We start from the raw sequence: 16,402 nt of genomic DNA, 5'->3' as shown, positions 1-16,402 counted from the left end.
GACTATAGAAATCATTTCAAGTGTCCAGCGCTATGAAGTCCAGCTGTGTGCACAACACACCCCTTTCCCAGCAACATACAAATACTGAAAAATATGTAGCAAAATAAGCCAAATAAATTATAAATACTTGAGAAATGTGGTGCAAAATGTAACATAAGGAGAGCTGAGGCATAAGGCACTTGTTTTCATTCACGACCGAGGACACCCTCTCTATATCGCATTGCCTCTCCTCAGCGAGAAGGTCATCCAAATCAGTCACCGCTCCCCAAATCTGAAAGTACAGAACCGTGTGTGAGACGGACACCATCTTCTACTTCACAGTGCATTACTCAAAGGTGTTACCAAAGTTCTCCTGATAAACCCAGCATCAGCAAATATTTTAACTCCTCCTTTGTCCCGGTTTTAGACTCGTCAATTGTGTGAAAAGAAGTCACCAGTCTATTTTAAGCGAAAACATTTTTGCAGAAGTCCCTGTTGGCCGCTATTAGCCAGACGGGATCTACACACAAGCCTGGGGAAGGCAGGGAGCGGTATCAAAGTGTGCTGAATGACAAAAACCAGAGCAGCCCAGTCCAGCCCCAAAGCAGACTGCCTGTTGTTCAGAGCCGCCACAGGCACGGCAGAGGTGGGACGGGCACGCGAGCCTGTCATGAGCTTGACAGGTGCTCACACCAGTGAATCGTATTGTTATGGAGTCCATTGAACTAAAAAAATAATAAAAGACAAAGCACACCATTGCTGTTGCAGTACTATGTCTTTGAAATGGATGTGAGAACGGGAAAGCAGGGATGGGATGGTAAGTTAAACCTGTAGCGAACACGCCACCAAGTTTTCACGCAAGTTCTCCGTGCCTCTCACACTAATGCGGTAGGTGAAGTCAAGCCCAAACCAAGACCTCCAACATAATTCACTTCAAGAGGGGAACAGCAAAACCCACGCTACGCAGTCTCCTGGTTCTCTCCCAAAAACGAAAAAAACAAACCAAAAAAAAAAAAAAAAAAAGGGAAAACGATTCCACAAGCCACAGCAATGCGAGCCTACGCACGCACATCCGCGTTTCGCTGGCCGAAGCGAAGCGCCGGCTTCAAAACCACCAGATTTCGGGTAGTCTCCGGGACGGGCCCCTCGGCGCGCTGGCTGTCGCCCTGCGGGGACGGGCCTGGGGCTGGGGGGCTGCGGCCGCCTCCCCCTGCCCGCCCGGCTCCTCGGGGCTCCTCGTCCTCGGGGCTCGTCGTCCTCGGGGCTCGTTCTTGTCGGGGCTTGTCCTCCTCCCCGGGGCTCCCCGCGGCCGTCAGTAGCGGCAGCTCCCCCCGGGGCAGCCGCAGCACCGCAGCGTGTAATTGCGGCCGCCGTTGTTGTCCCAGTACTCGCCCTGCGGGCTGCGGTAGCGGATGGCGAAGTGGAGGGCCGAGCCCTCCCGCAGGCTCGGCGGGACGCACAGGGCGAAGCCGAAGCGCTCGGCCGGCGGGTCGCCGGAGGCGGCGGCCGGCGGCGGGGGCAGCGGGGCGGCCGGGACGTCCACGAAGGAGAGCCACTCGTTGAAGGTGTAGCGCACCGTCACCTCCTTGGGGCCGGGGCAGCCCAGCACTCGCACCGTGCCCCGCACGTCGGCGGGCGCCGGCGGCCGCCCCAGCCGCTCCAGGCAGACGCGCTGCCGCCGCAGCCGCTCGGCGCCGGGCTCCCCGCCGTCGGGGAAGTCGGGCACCAGGCGCAGGGCGGGCGGCGGGGGGTCCCCGCCGGCCGGCGGCGGGTCCCGCTCCTCGGCGGGCGGGCTCTGCAGGCGGGACAGGGCGGCGGGCGGCACTCGCGGCTCCTCGGCGTCGCTGAAGTGCTTGACGCTGGCCAGGCTCAGCCCCAGCGAGTCGGCGAACTGCACCCGCTTCTTGCACTTGCCGCAACAGTCTTCGCCCGCCGCCGCCGCCGCCGCCGCCGCCGCCTCCTCCTCTTCCTCCTCCTCCCCCTCCTCCCGCCGCTCGCCGGCGCCGGGGGACGGCGGCCGCCCGCCGCGCCGCAGCTCCAGCGGCCCCGGCCGCTCCCCCGCCGCCTCCCGCTTGGCGTCGCGGGGCAGCGTCGGGGCCGCGCCGCGGAGCCGCCGCTCCTCCGCCGCCAGCTCCTGCCGCGGCCGTGCGGGGCTCGCCATGGCGGGGCGCCCCCGCTGGGCCCGTCCCGGCCGCCCCCTGTGGCGGCAGGCGGACGGGCCGGCACCGCTTTATCCGGCGCCCCCGCCGCAGGCCCCGGGCGGGGAGGGGGTGTGGGGGGGCGGCGCGCCCCCCGCCGCCAGGCCCGGAGCCTCCCCGCGGGGCTGGGGCGGGACCTGCCGGGGCCGGGCGGGCGGCACGGAAGCGGCAGCGGCCGCGACGGGCGGGCGAGCACGTCCTCCCGGCCCCGGGCCGCCGTCACCGCGGCGCGGGGGAGAGCGAGGGAGAGCGGGAGGGAGCCGCGGGCAAGGCTGCCGGCCCTCGGACGGGGCGTCTGGCGGGGGGACGGGGAGGAAGGGGCAGGCTCCGCGCCCGCAGAGCCAGGCCGGGGGGGAAGCGCGGGGTGTCCCTCGGTGTTGCGGCAGTCGTGAGTTTCTCCCTCCTCCTCCTCCTCCCCAGCGTTACTCCACCCGTCGGAGACGCGCCGGAGTCGCGGCGGGTCCGGCCCGGCCGCCGCGCCCCCCGCCGAGCCGCAGCCCGGGGGCGGTGGGACACGGACACGGACACGGACGCGCACACACACGCACCCCCCCGGCCTTCAGGCTTGCGCTGGTTTCCACCCATCCTAACCGCAGGGAAGAGCTCGGAGACCCCCCGCTCGAGGACGAGACCCCAAAGGTAAAAGGAACACCGAAGGCGTTCACTTTTTAAAGCATGATACGTTTTGCAAGCAAAGCTCTTTAACCGTTTTGGGGGTTTTTTTTTTACCCACACTTGCTGCCAGCGGTACTCTTACTTCTGGAAAATCAAGTCCAAAGGCTCGGGAGCCACACACGTGTGCACACGCACCCTTGCTGAAGGTCAGACTGTCTCCAAAGTTCCCAGTTCAAGAGAGAAAAAACCAAAAAATTTACAGGCTTTACCTTTGAACAAATAAAGAGAATTAGAATCCCCCTCAGTTTCATTCTTCTGAGCATGATGTGTAGTAAGCAGCATCCTCATAACAAGACACGCTTATTTTCAGTATGGTGAGATCCATATCTGAGAATTTTCCAAACTTAATTCTATACTTCGTGCGTGCCACTGCTGTTGTCTGGGGGTGATTTGCACAGATGATTGCAAAAATACTACATTATTAAACGCCCCTCTATTCTTTTCCTCACGGAAGAGATGCTAAAAAGTGTATGCAAATAACAGTACTTTCTGAAGCAATACGCTCCCACTATGGATTTGTCAGGGGAGGTTTTTTGTTTGTTTTGCACAGTTTGTTTTATTTTTAGCATCAGTCTGGTTGCCAAAAAGCAGCCTCCCAACAACGTGGGTGACTACAGTGCAGTTCAACTGAGTGTGCAGTCTGGGTCTCGCAGAGGAATAAATGTCAAAGCAGCAGAAACACCACTAAACGGTTTCCTTAGCGGACGCTGCCGTGAGGATGTTCTTATTACACCCCGACCAAAGAGTTGAACAGCAAACTTTTTTACTTAAAAGTGCCAAATAATCTGACTCCTCTAGCTTCTGGTCTTGCACTCAACATTTGTTAGCAGTTTGGTTTAGAGCTCTGTAAGAAGAGGAACAAAGGACAAACATTCTTGCTGGCACCGGCTGTGCTAATGGAAAACATGACCAATGCCGGTTTGCCATCGACTGCTCGTCACCACCGCTCTGCTGCGAGCTGCCACCTTCGGCAGGCTGGTGGGTGGCTGAACTCTTCATAGGAGCGCTCCTTCGCCTAGTCCGGTCCAAGTGAGCTGGCATGCCACCGTTTAAGCTCTTTGAACTACCCAGCCTCAACGTAATGGCACTAAACGACACAGCGTGCTCCTGAGTTAACTCAGCTGAAGTCTGCGGTGCAGCGCAAGGAGGAGCAGCATGATGGTCTTCATCCTGCATATGACCGCTGGCCGAGAAGGCACCGGCTTCACCTGCTTTCACCATCGCTCCCGACCTGCCGGTGGCTGTTAACAGAGCAGTGGACGACAATGTTGGGCCACTCGCCTGTTAGCATTCACTTTGATGAAAACAGGTTGCAATGCAGGCGCTTTCTTGCCTGAGCCTGGAGGTGAGACCTCATGACCCACCTGTCCAAGGCTTGTGGCACTTCTAATTACCAAGCTGGAAAGAAGAAAAGTGAATAGGTGATGTGTAGGTAATGGTGCTTAGTGCTTACAGTATGTTCAAGATTCTTTAGATAAAATACAACACTACTACTTTACTTTCTCAAAGTAATATCTATTTTATGGTGAGGAAAAACAGAAATGAAGAAACCAGCCCTTACTTCCTCATGTGGTGTTTATTCCACTAATGCATGCTTTCTCAGCTTGCCAAATCATTAACAAATGTTTTAAGCAGCAAAGGGGAAAAATGTGCCATTTGCTGATAAGCCAAAACCATTTGGACTACTAGAAATTGCAGAGGAATGTGAAAGGTTCAAGCAAAATAAAGGACAGCAAAAAGAGAAACTTCCTGTAAATATTGATAAAAGTTAAGTCATATTGTAGCAATTAATATACATTTCTTATATATTCCATAACTCTGGGAGACAGGCCTGCAAAAAGGACTACTGTTCACACAAATTAAGCGAAAGCAGTTAAGGCAACAGGAATCCATATTGCAGAAGAATTAAAATCAGGCAATTAATGGCATACAAAGGGAAGCCGGATTTTTAGTGGTAATCAATTGCTACCATTCTGAAACACAGTAATTTAAAATCAAATAAACCTTTCCACCAGATGTTCAAGTGTGTGACAAACTATGCCAGTGGACATTAGTTAAGGAGGCATTTAGTGTTGTCTCTTAAATATTTCAAAATGGATTCTCTTAAAAGAGCGGGGCAACCAGGGTCTCAGGCTTCTAAGTACTATTTACCACATTTGTTATTAAAGAAGATGTTGAGATAAAAGTGGAGGGATTTCCTAGAAAAAGAGAGATGGCAGATTTGCAGTCGGGGGCTCTGACCAGTTATGTTTTAAGGTCATAAACTACACACAGGATCAACACAGCACCTTCTTCTTTCATTTCCCCCATTCTTGTTTCCCAGCTGCCCACCTTGTCCCCATCCTGCATTCAACACACGCATCTTGCAGGAGCATTTGCATCCTAAGATGGCTACTGAATGACATTGAAAAAAAAAAAAAAAATGAATGCGCAAGTCATTGGTAAGCGATCCGCGGTATTTCCTTCTCAGTTCTGACTATGATTGCATGGGCATGTATTTCTCAGGACTCGTTAGATCAAAGATTTTTGTTCACTGCTTTGGTTTGGAGCTCTATTTGATGTGCCACTTAATAAATTGGTCAAGCTGTTTGGATCAATAGCCATCATTATCTGGACACAAAATGAACATGAAAATACTTGTTTGCAGACAGCAAAAGTCAAGTAACTGGGGGATTCGGTTGATTCAACTCAACCACACAATGTTATCCAGAAGCCTAGTCAAACAGTTTGTCATCTCTTTTTATGTACTTTTAATAATAGCTTCAACCTTCAAATGCAAAACTAGCATATTTTCCAGTTAGTCCAAGAGGAAAGTATTCTACTTATGGATGTACCTAGTTCAAATACGCCACATGGCTCCAATTCCCCACTCAAGTCTTTTCTAAGAAAATCTCCTGTGACAATAGCTTATCAGAAAACATGAATGATTAATAACTACTAAGCAATGTTAAACAATTTACAGGGATTTAGAAATATCACAGTTCATACACAAAATTAATAACTTATTTCTCAAATGCTAGCAGCATTCATTCTGAAAGATCTTCTTGCCTCACTTTGAAAACGATGTAGTTCATGCCAATTTTAACAGTCGTGTTGCTTGTACAAAAATGGCAGGGAGGATATTAATAGCCTCCTCAATTATTTAAAAAAAAAAACGCTCCCTATCCCATGGGAAATTCTAGCTTCTCTGAATTTTTAATAAGAATAGGATTTCAGTTCCTTATGTTTGTGAGGATGGTCAAACACTGAATGAAAGACTCAGTGGGTCTGTACAATCTGATAGAAATTATTCAGAAGTTAAATTATTAGACCTAATTTTCTTCTTTATGCAGGAAAACCAAGCAGCTCTACTCCAGACAGGCAAGCATTAGATCTGTAATGGAGGAAGTTGTGAAATGGAAACAAATACTTGGAAGTAATTATTTGAGTTTCCAAATCTTAAATCCAAAGATTTGAACCTAATTTCTGCAGGATGCTCAGCAAGCAAATTCCTTTAGAGCTTGGACTCTTTCAGACAATCACTGTCAGAGATATCTGCCATTTATTTTGTCTTGTGTCTCAGTAGACTTGCACCTGACATTCCTTATGGGAAGTAGAGATTACTTTAAATATATGAAAATTCCATTTTCCTGAATTACATCAGTGGCTGCGTTTCCCGTAATGATATGGAATATCCTTTTCAATTACTAATACCAAGTCTTTGGCAATAAGGCAAGGAAGGTCCCTTCATTTGGGTGAAATGCTAACCTCTTCAAAGTTGGAGTTTTGTAACTGATTTCAGTTGGTCCGAGATGCCTCTGTATCTGGTATAAAGTCAAGTTCATTCTTTGTGACAAGCAAATATATAGTAATGGCACAAAAGGATTCATCTTTGTTTTGTTTTTACTTTCTGCTTGGCAGACATTGTATGGAAAAGGTTCCAAATTCTTTAACAAATGCTAAATTCAGATTGGAGTTGGCATTAACTGTGACAAAACCATGTTGCACAAAAACTTTGCATTCACTAAGATTTTAGAAGTGTTGCTTGGTTCTTGATGCATTTAGGGGTGACAAGTTTTGTTTTAGTACCTGTGATTTATAAGGTATTTATCTAAACTTTTTATATTAATGTGGTACGCTGAAAAGCTTAAGTCATTTGTCCTCCTTTTAATCAGTAAATCATACTATGATAAAAAACCCTCCCATGTACAAGCTACTGTCCTAACAGAGAGAGTTATTGTTGCATTTCAACAATTTAACCCAGTCTTTGAAAAGGCAAAGTACAGATTATCAGTGAGGAAATAGTTTCAGCTTCGAAAATGTATTCACAGCATAGGAGTTGAAAAAGGGTTTGCTTTATGGTTTTTGTTTGTTTTGATGTGGATCTCCAGAAAGTTGCAGAACCACATCTCTTTCAAAGGTTTCTGATGAACACTAGGTTCCAGATTCTTGCATATAAAACCCCTATGTTTATGTATATTTTTTATTTAGCAATCCAGGAAAAATACAATTTGGATCAAATTCTTGCCCTACATTCTGCCATTGTATTGCTTTGGACTTCAGTGAGCAAGAAGCTCCATCTTATCCAGAGTAGTCTGATATAAAGGGCATTCTACCCCCAAAACTGTTGCTGGGCTATTAAAATAATAATCTTTTTTTTCTTGCTGCCTTAAATTGCTGGATTTTGCTCCTGCCCTGCCACCTAGCAGACTGCTTCTAGTAAACAAAAAACAATGTCACCTTAAAACTGTGTAAGGAAGCTTACTCAGACAGAAGATGTGTTTACCTCTTGAATAAGGATGGTCCAAAATTCCAAAGGCTTGACATACCCTCCAGAATGAACTCCTAGAAAGTATATAAAACATGAATGACAAAACACCACATCTCTAAACCAGCTTTTTGAGTTTTTAGCACATGAACATTAGATGTCCAAGGCAATGGATTTTTTCCCCCTTTTTCTTCCCTCTAAGGCATTTGATTTTTGCCCATTGGAAATGAGACATGAAAATGGAAAATGACATGAACTTGTACCCACATTAATTCTGTTTTGTATTTCTGTGTTTGTCTTTGTCACAAGCAGCAAGGCGTGTAGCTCACTCAAAATCAATAGCGGCATGAACTCATTTGGACTCTCCTAGGACAACAGAATTGGACAGCTGGTCAGAAGGACCTTCATGACGGTGGCTGGCGAAGCCTCTGCCAGTCTGTAGAGTTGTGTTTGACATGGCGTAATGGAATGCTAATCTGACCTCATCAGCTCGGATACCTCCCCGTCCTTTGGGAAAATAGAGTTGTGCAATATAGCCTGTTCTAGTAACTCCTGGCAAATGCAGGCCAACCTTCTCAGTCCAGCAGTCACAACTGGGTAAGTTGTACGTCAGTCTCATTTCTTTCGCTTGGGTTAAAACACAGGAATAGGCTTTCCAAGTAATCTTGCTGTATAAACTCAATGTTAAAAATTGTTTGCTTGAATATTTAGTTTTCCAAACCACTGAAAAAGGAATAAATTTAACCCTGTCTCTTTGCAGTTCCCCAGGGCTGCCTCAGTTAACTGTTTGTTCTCAACTGCGAAGTTGTGATAGTAGACAGCAAACCAGGTACCTGACAGGGTATATCCTGTAAGACAGAGAATGTTTATCACAGTCATTTATATTGATTCTCATGACTTATGAACATCATAACTTCAACTGATGTACATATATACCAGCAACTAGGTATCTGTAACATGAATACAATACCGCTAAAAGAACAAAAGAAGACTTCAGAGTTGAATTTCAGTGAATAAAATAGATTATATAGTGTTCCGAACAAAGAGAGATTTGCATTTCTAAAGAATGTTAATAGCTTTTACAGTAGAAAAAAAAAGAGCAGAAATATGTGCTGCTTTAATATTACTGTACCATTCTAACAAGTAAGCCTATACTTGAAAACCCTCAAGTGCATGAACAAGAAACAGGACTGCATGATACAGCCTAACCCTGCAAAAGCAAAAGACTGGCACAACAGCTATCATTAACAGTATACAAATAAAAATCACTGAAACAGCCATATACGAATGCAGGCATGCTCAATCCTGCATCACCGGAAGTAAAAAAAAAAAGAGAATTTTCTATTTCATTGACTGTAAATACAATGAAGTCCCACAGCCCCAGTGAATTCAGTCCCACAGTTTCAGCACCTTCAGCGGGAAAGGCAGAAAAGAAGCTCCATCTGGTGGTGTGGTCGATTGTAATTGCTTTTAAATTTCATTTAATTGCAAATGCATTCTTCTCCAGCAACCAAATGAAAAAATGAAGTAACACGTAAACAATCACCTGTCCTGCAAACTGAACCAGCATCGCCTTACACTTTAAAATCAGAAAACACTTTAAAATCAGGACCTTCTTCTATCTGAAGCAAACCAGAGTTTAAGCCTTTCAATACAAGGCACACATGATCCTGCCAGGGTACTAATCTAGGATAGAAACAGATCATCAAACCAAAATGAAAGGGTGTGTTAGCACACTTCAGGATGTAACCTGCTGCAGCCTGGGGTGAGGAGAAGAGAAGGCAGGAGTCATTGGCTAGAGGATGAAGGAGGAGGAGGCGTATGAAGTCAGGGTTGCTGCTGAACCTGTCATATAAAAGTTTATGGGAAGTTTACAGAAGTGTTAAAAAAAAATATTGCTGTGTCTTGTAGTAAGGAAACAAACCATTCTTCAGTTAGCTGTTTTTACAAGAAATTAACTTTCTTCAATGACCAAATGGCAATTTTGTTGGAAAAGACGCTGTTCCCTGTCTTCAAAAAATCTTGAACTGTTCTAGCTGTAACAGATTTGCAACATCTTAGTATGAAAACCAAAGCAGATGCTTTAATTGTGTTTTTATGTAATAAAATGACTACATTGTAGGAAGCTGCTTTCTTCTTCCCTGCCTCCACTATACTCTTACCTCCTGAGCTGTGAAAATGGTAGACTTCTTGAACGCACTGACAAATCCAATACAGGAACCTGGATGCACAGAACAGCTTAGGAAAAATACAGATCAGGCTGACCAACACCTGTACTGGATATTTGCAAAGAATTGCTGAACAAACTGCAGTGATGCTGATGGTCAAGTAAAATAGTTTGACCTAAGCCTACAAATAATTTTAGCAAGTATTTAATTGCAAATATATGTGTAGATGCAACATCTGAGTAATTTCAATTCACTGCTTTGCAGGATTGGGAGATATGTTCCCCCCAAGCTGATGTTACAAAACATTATAAGCATTGTAAAACATAAAACTAATTAGCTAAATGATACCAGGTTTAGCCACTGAAGTCTATGCCTAGTTTCATGTACAAACTCATGTCTGCTACTGCTCCTTCACTAACCCATGGCAATTCCTCTCAAGACAGTATCCTAGCTGAACTTTGTGCTAAATAACAGCAATCTTAAACACAGACGTACATAAACCTTGTCCTGCAAACTCAGGTAAATAAAATATACTTTGTGTACTCTTTTGTAGTGCCCACATTTCAATGGGGATATAATCAACATTTTGTCAAATCAATGCATCGTTACTTTTTTCTAAAGAGTAGAACAGAGCTTAGTATTAATTAACCACAAAAAATCCATGTTAAAAGAATGTTGAGAATACAGATTCAAGCACCGGTATGCTAGACATCGCCTGAAGTCACACTGCCTTTGTAACCTTAATGCAGCCTTTCTGAGTGTATCATTTAGGTTACAGCCTTTAATTATGCATTCTTAGGCCATTTTTCCCTCAGGACTGTCTCATTAAGCACACAAGATAGACAGCTACTCAATGGTGTTGTCATTGCTTTTCTCTACATTGCTCAATGTGTGCCTGTAGGTCTTGTTTATTGAACAGTGTTCCAGTCCTGTTCTGGAGATGCGATCGGATTTCCTCACAGGATCCTCCATAGTGCTCAGCACCACGTTATCTTCCAAGTGCTTCAGAAATAGTAGACTACTATGAGATGAAGTATTCCTGATTTTACCATTAGAGAGCTGAGCTGCAGAGAGGTAAAGGTAAAAAGTGTCCACTTATTCTAAGTGCTCATTTTGGAAGTGTGAAACTTGACTTTTGAGGTTGCTTATAACTATAGAAGATTTTTCATGGGTTCAGAGCATTGCTTCTTTTGATTTCAGCTAGAGCTGCAAGCGCTCAGTACCTCAGAAATTTGACTGCTTGGGTTCTCAGGGTAGAAAGTTAGCAACATGCAATGGGTAACCAAGTTAGTTTAAGCAATTTGCATAGCATTGCTAGGTGCTCTTTGTCAGGAGCAGCAATAAAATTTAGTCCCTTTAGGCTAGAAATCACTTGCCTCCATGGCAAGACCATCCTTTCCCTTCCTGCATTCTTCGCAATTCGAAGCAAATAAAGTCCAAGTCCTCTAGCCATGTAAGTAGCATGTGATTGTGCCATTAAAACCTTATCAAAGAATATTAACATGGTTCATATTGTCATGAATTGGGATTGCAACCTTAATAAAGTTCTTTTAGGCTCTTTATTCCCAGTACCTGCTTGGCACAATTTAGGGCAGTGCCATTTATGAGCCATCTGCAGATAATACATAGTTCACATTATTATACAGTAAATATTTAAGAATAAGTTTAGCTAAATATGTTTCCTTTGCTGGTATCTGGACTACCAATCTGCTGCAACTCTGATTCTGTCTCCATTTTTACATCCAACTAAAACAAAAAGACAAACTCCACGTCTCTTATTTCTTTTGACTCCCAAACTGACGAGATGTTTAAAGGCTGCTACTTCCATGATTCCGTGCATCATTTCTTATGCCTCTGTAATGTGATAGACTGTAAATGCAACCTCATGGTGCCAAAACTGGGTTGTTTATCTTTTTACTTGGTGAAGCAGAAGGACTCAACTCACTTCAGTTTGAAAATATTTCAAGAAGCAGCCACGCTGTAAGGAGTTCAGAAACAATTCAGTTGAAAGAAGACACTTTGTTTTTGAAATAAAGATGCTCCTGAATAAGAAGCGCTGCCATTCACACCCTGCTCTGTCTCCCATCCAGCAACAGAAGTGAATGAGCACAATTAAAGTGAACAGAAAGTTTTTACTGCTCTACGTTATCCTGTTCCCAACAGCAGTAAGTAGGTCACTGTCCGCTCGTCACATTGGTCTTGTTGCTTTATACCATGAATAACTTCACTGGCGTTAAGGGAGTAATTCCAAACTTACGCTGCTGTAAATGAGTGCAGGATATAACACTGAAACTTTTAAGTAAATCATAGACTGTAGAGTCTCAATTACGAATTGATTTCTGGTAGCTACTGTCCCTTTCCCCTACGAACCACTATTTCCTAATCAAATAAACAGTCCTACGCAGATCCTTTTCCTCTGAGCGTCTTGCTTGCAGGCCTAAGGATATCTCAACAAGATCAAGAGTAGCCAGGCCAATCTCAGGGAACCAAAACTTTGAGGCCTTAGTTATCTTGTGGAGTGATTTATTAATCAGGCTGGAGTCACAAGGAGGAGCAGCTTAACAACCAAGGGGGAAGAATGAACTAATGAACTGAGCAAGAACTTAAGAGCAATGGATTCATTTTCATTCTGAATATTGAATGGATTCAGTGATTAAATTAAGTTAAATTACCTCAAAGGTCTCTTTCAAGAGTAATTTTCTCTCCGTCCTAGTTTTCCTTTTTTACCCACTGTCCTGAAGATTGCACTTAATTTCACTTAATTTTATAGGCTGTTTTCTAGTTATCCCCCCAAATGAAGAAAAAATGGCATTTCTTACTCCTCCCACAAGAAGGATGTATCCATTCCCCAACAGAAATCCCTTCCTTCTCACTCCAAGAACAAAAGGTTCATCTTGGCCAAATGCAGAGCGCTTTTATTTAACTGTGAAGCCTGCCTTACTTTCAAATTTGAAGATTAATGACTCTATGCAAAATTCTATGTCTCTTTCCTGCCATATGTTCAGGGGGTGTCTTATCATTATGGTTTACGACCAAAACTGTGTAGTCATCATTTCTTGATTCATATTACAGAACAGGAAGACCCATGAAGTATTGGCACTGAACTGCAACAAGATGCAAGCACTTTCTTTTTCACATTTAAGTGCAGTGGATAAAAGCGGTGAGGGGGTGACCTTTCAGTATGTTCTGCAGAGAGCTCTAATCCTCCAGGCAACCAGTGAAGACTAAAAGCTTATTTGAGACGCTGTGTCTTAACACTCATCCAATTTTTGCTCTTTGCTTGATTGAATGGATGGTGCAGTTTCTTGTCTGGATTTTTTGTCTAAAACAAAATTCCAGGCATGTACAAAGGCTTGCCTGTTCTCTAACACATTTGGCCAGAAGCGGTAGCAGCAACTTTGGCAAGAAGTTAATCTGAACGCAAACTGCTAGCAGGCACAATACCAGGACACAAGCTCTAAAGATAAAATTAATTTTCCTTCCCATTATGGCAATTAGCAACTAGTTTGCTGTGAATGGGTTATGTATCAAATGATGCAGAAGCTCCTTGGACCTCAGGTAAAGAGCTGACCTGTAGTGGCAGAGCTTTTATTCAATTTTTTTTCTCAAACGCTTTATGCCTGAAAAAATAATGGAGGAAATTTCACATTTTCTCCAGCTGTTCGGGTAAAATTGCATTTATAGGAAACACAATTGTTTTAAATTCACCAAAATTTAAATTTAAACCAAAATTCACAGATTGCTTGTCTTTCAAAGTGGGATTTTTAATACTTTGTTCAAAATATGGACTTAAGAAACAGAAAGACCTTAAAGTAATTCTGCAAAAAAATAGAAAGAAAAAAAAAACCTGTAAATGAGACTGCATGCATGAACATCCCAGGGAAGAACAAGAGAAAAAGGAAAGCAGACTAGAACAGTTTGCTCACGTAACATCTTACTGTGCACTCCTTCTTGGAGAGGTGCTTGGGAGACTTCCAGTCTTAAAAGTCATGTGGACCACAGGAAAAAGATAACGTCACATCTGTAGTTACGGGCTTCAATTCATATATATACACACACATACATGTTTGTACTCTTCTATACGCTTCTGTGTTCTCATATACTCTCGTGTGTTTATAGTCATATATATGTGTGTATTTATACTAATTTGACAGTTATCCTTCACATAGTCCTTCTAATACTTCCTGAACAAAACTTGCTTCCATTGATCCTATGATCCAATTTAATATTAGCTGCTATCAAGCACAGCTGGAGGGTGGAGGCAGGGATAATATTTGTAGTGATATAAATACCTTGCAGATTTTTACATGAAGGTAGCCAGCCAGCCTCCTGTTCTTTACCTCTCCCTTCAAGGGCTCCATGAAACTCATTCCTCACACCGGACCTTCCAGGTGACTGGAGAGAAATGGTTCAAAGCCTATTAATATATCATGCACAATTAACAGGTGTTTATGGTATTCCTTTAGCATTAATGTCAAAAATTTTGCAAAGAATTTACATCTAAAACTTAAAAATGGAAACCTAAATTTAAAAGTCTGAATTCACATTTAAGTCTCAGTGTGAGAATGCTTTTTGAATGCCACAGGGATGCACACACTGACTTCGGTGCAGCTTGCGAAAATACCATGCTTTGGCACCAAAATGCCAAAGTACAAATAATGCTTGGGCATTACAGGACTAGTCTACAAAATAGTCCAAGCACTAAATATATATCTGAAGTGGAATGATAAGGACAGCCTGCTAATAGAGAGTAACATTTTAAAAAGTTTTTAAGGGAAAGTGATTTCAAACTTTAAGTCATATCTTTGAGAGTGATTTATAATATGGCAGGCTATTAAAGTCCATGTCCATAATTGCAAATATAATAAAATACACATTTCTGAATGACTCGGTATGTAAATATTCTTAATCCTAATAACAGGAATTAAGCGAAATGGGAAAAAGAGGATTTACTCCAAAATAAGTGCATTGAAACAGGGGCTTATGTGCAAAAAATCATTCTTAACTAGGTTTTCCAGAATAACTATTTTAGAGTATTTCTAAATTAAAACTTTGAATCTTGCTCAGATGAATGAAATGTACAATTCTAAATTTAAACTTGTGTCCTTCATTTCTGATAATGCCACACTGGTCCCTAAATCCTTAGGTCCTCCTGAAAATACTATTACCCGGGAACATGCAGCTTTTTTTTTAATCTTGGGTTATTTTAAATTACTACACAGTTTCTGTTGCTTGATTTCATAGCTAACATTAAAGAAAGAAATCAGGCACCCATGCGCTCCAGTAACCGCTTTTTGACCACGTGCGTACAGGCTGGGTGGCTGAGGCAAGCTCCCCATCCCACCGTAGAGAAGCAGGCTTCCAGCTGGCTGAGAGGACAGTCTCCTCTCTCTATGGCTTTCTTCCTCCACCGGCACCTTCTTCAGCTTCTCTTTGCTTGAGACAAGCAACCGCATGACTTTGATGCCGCGTTGCAAAAGGGTGACTGAAATTTTACTGCGCTAAACCTGCACGGCCAAACTTTGCTGCCCGTCCTCAGCCAAAACGCAGCCAGCCAGCCCCACGCGAGTTTGCAGAAGTGTGAAGTGCAGCATGGGATCTTTCATGATTTGGGCGTGTAAGAGAAACAGCTTAGTGGGGAAAAATGCCCGTGGTCTTGCAATCCAAATGCTTACTAACAAGATGCATTAACATATAAAGGTGTGCACAACAACAGGTACAGGAAATACTGCTGATTTATTGGTGGAAATGGCAAATCCTCTTCTTGAAGCAGACTGGAAGCTTGAGCTGACAGGAAGGAATTACTCTGCGCTGATCTTAAGAGAAAATGCACCCTACTTTGAACATTAAATTTCTACGCTTTTTTCTTTTTTTAAAGGTGCTTACAGGAGGGAATGCTTAGTTTTACTTTCCCTTTGCTTTGCATTCTGTATCTTCATGACGGCACATTAAAGTAACAGCTGCAATCCCAGGAGCAGCAGTAATGTTACTAGAAATACAATGGTCTAAGGATATTAGCAAGGCAATTTTTGCAGGGACAGCTAGTATCCTTTAGCAGACCAATTCATGTAACTGGAAAAATTGTGTACAGGTTGAGAACAAGACTGCTATGACGAGTTTAACGTGATCATGTTAATTGGTTAGTCGATTTGAGGAAAAACAATGCCCGTTACCTGTAGAGCTGGGGGAGGAGACCTTAGCAATGGAAAAGGCAGCAGCGTTTCCCCGTCTTGTTATGGGACAAGGAGCGGGACACATCTTTATTGCCCGTGGAACGTCGAGGCGAGTGTGGAAACGCTCCCTAGGACATTTGCCAGAAGATGAAGGAGCAACCAGGGGAACGTGGCCACAATTTGTTACCTGCTGCAAGGAAGTGTGAATAGGGAACAGGTTCGACTCTTCCTTGAATGCTGTGGAGTAGCTTGTTCCAGCGCATGTTTTGTAAGAGTACATGTGCCTTGTATTAGCCTTAATGTGAACAACAATTGATCTGTTCAGAGGGAAAGAGAAAGTGCATGAAAATTCCCCATCACCATGCAGGGCCCAGCCAAAATCTGATCCCTAGGAGGCAAGTGGAGGTGAAGACTCCACTTGAATATAGGTGGAATACACTCCTGCTCCCCAGAACCTTGTCA

General features: G+C 44.0%; 1 protein-coding gene and 1 long non-coding RNA gene across 5 annotated transcripts; one reads left to right on the top strand and one right to left on the bottom strand.

Annotated features, from left to right (window-relative positions):
- Window positions 1-1,274: 1,274 nt before the first annotated feature.
- Window positions 1,275-2,405, bottom strand: PPP1R3G (protein phosphatase 1 regulatory subunit 3G). The gene has a single exon (XM_069809031.1). It carries the CDS (start codon window positions 2,138-2,140, stop codon window positions 1,292-1,294), a length of 849 nt encoding a protein of 282 aa, XP_069665132.1. The 5' UTR covers window positions 2,141-2,405; the 3' UTR covers window positions 1,275-1,291.
- A 1,367-nt stretch (window positions 2,406-3,772) lies between these two features.
- On the top strand, window positions 3,773-15,711 carry LOC138690307 (uncharacterized). Of its 4 annotated transcripts, none has more exons than XR_011329130.1 (6): window positions 3,773-4,284; window positions 7,912-8,196; window positions 8,360-8,428; window positions 10,669-10,841; window positions 11,698-11,932; window positions 12,840-15,711. It is a non-coding gene; the product is annotated as an uncharacterized lncRNA (long non-coding RNA). The 4 variants fall into 4 exon arrangements; XR_011329128.1 differs by having other exon boundaries at window positions 10,669-10,847; XR_011329129.1 differs by having other exon boundaries at window positions 10,669-10,847; window positions 11,695-11,932.
- Window positions 15,712-16,402: the final 691 nt, after the last annotated feature.

Source organism: Haliaeetus albicilla, chromosome 21 (assembly GCF_947461875.1).
Source record: "Haliaeetus albicilla chromosome 21, bHalAlb1.1, whole genome shotgun sequence".
NCBI classification, from domain to species: domain Eukaryota; kingdom Metazoa; phylum Chordata; class Aves; order Accipitriformes; family Accipitridae; genus Haliaeetus; species Haliaeetus albicilla.
This window is presented reverse-complemented; position numbering and strand designations above follow the sequence as displayed.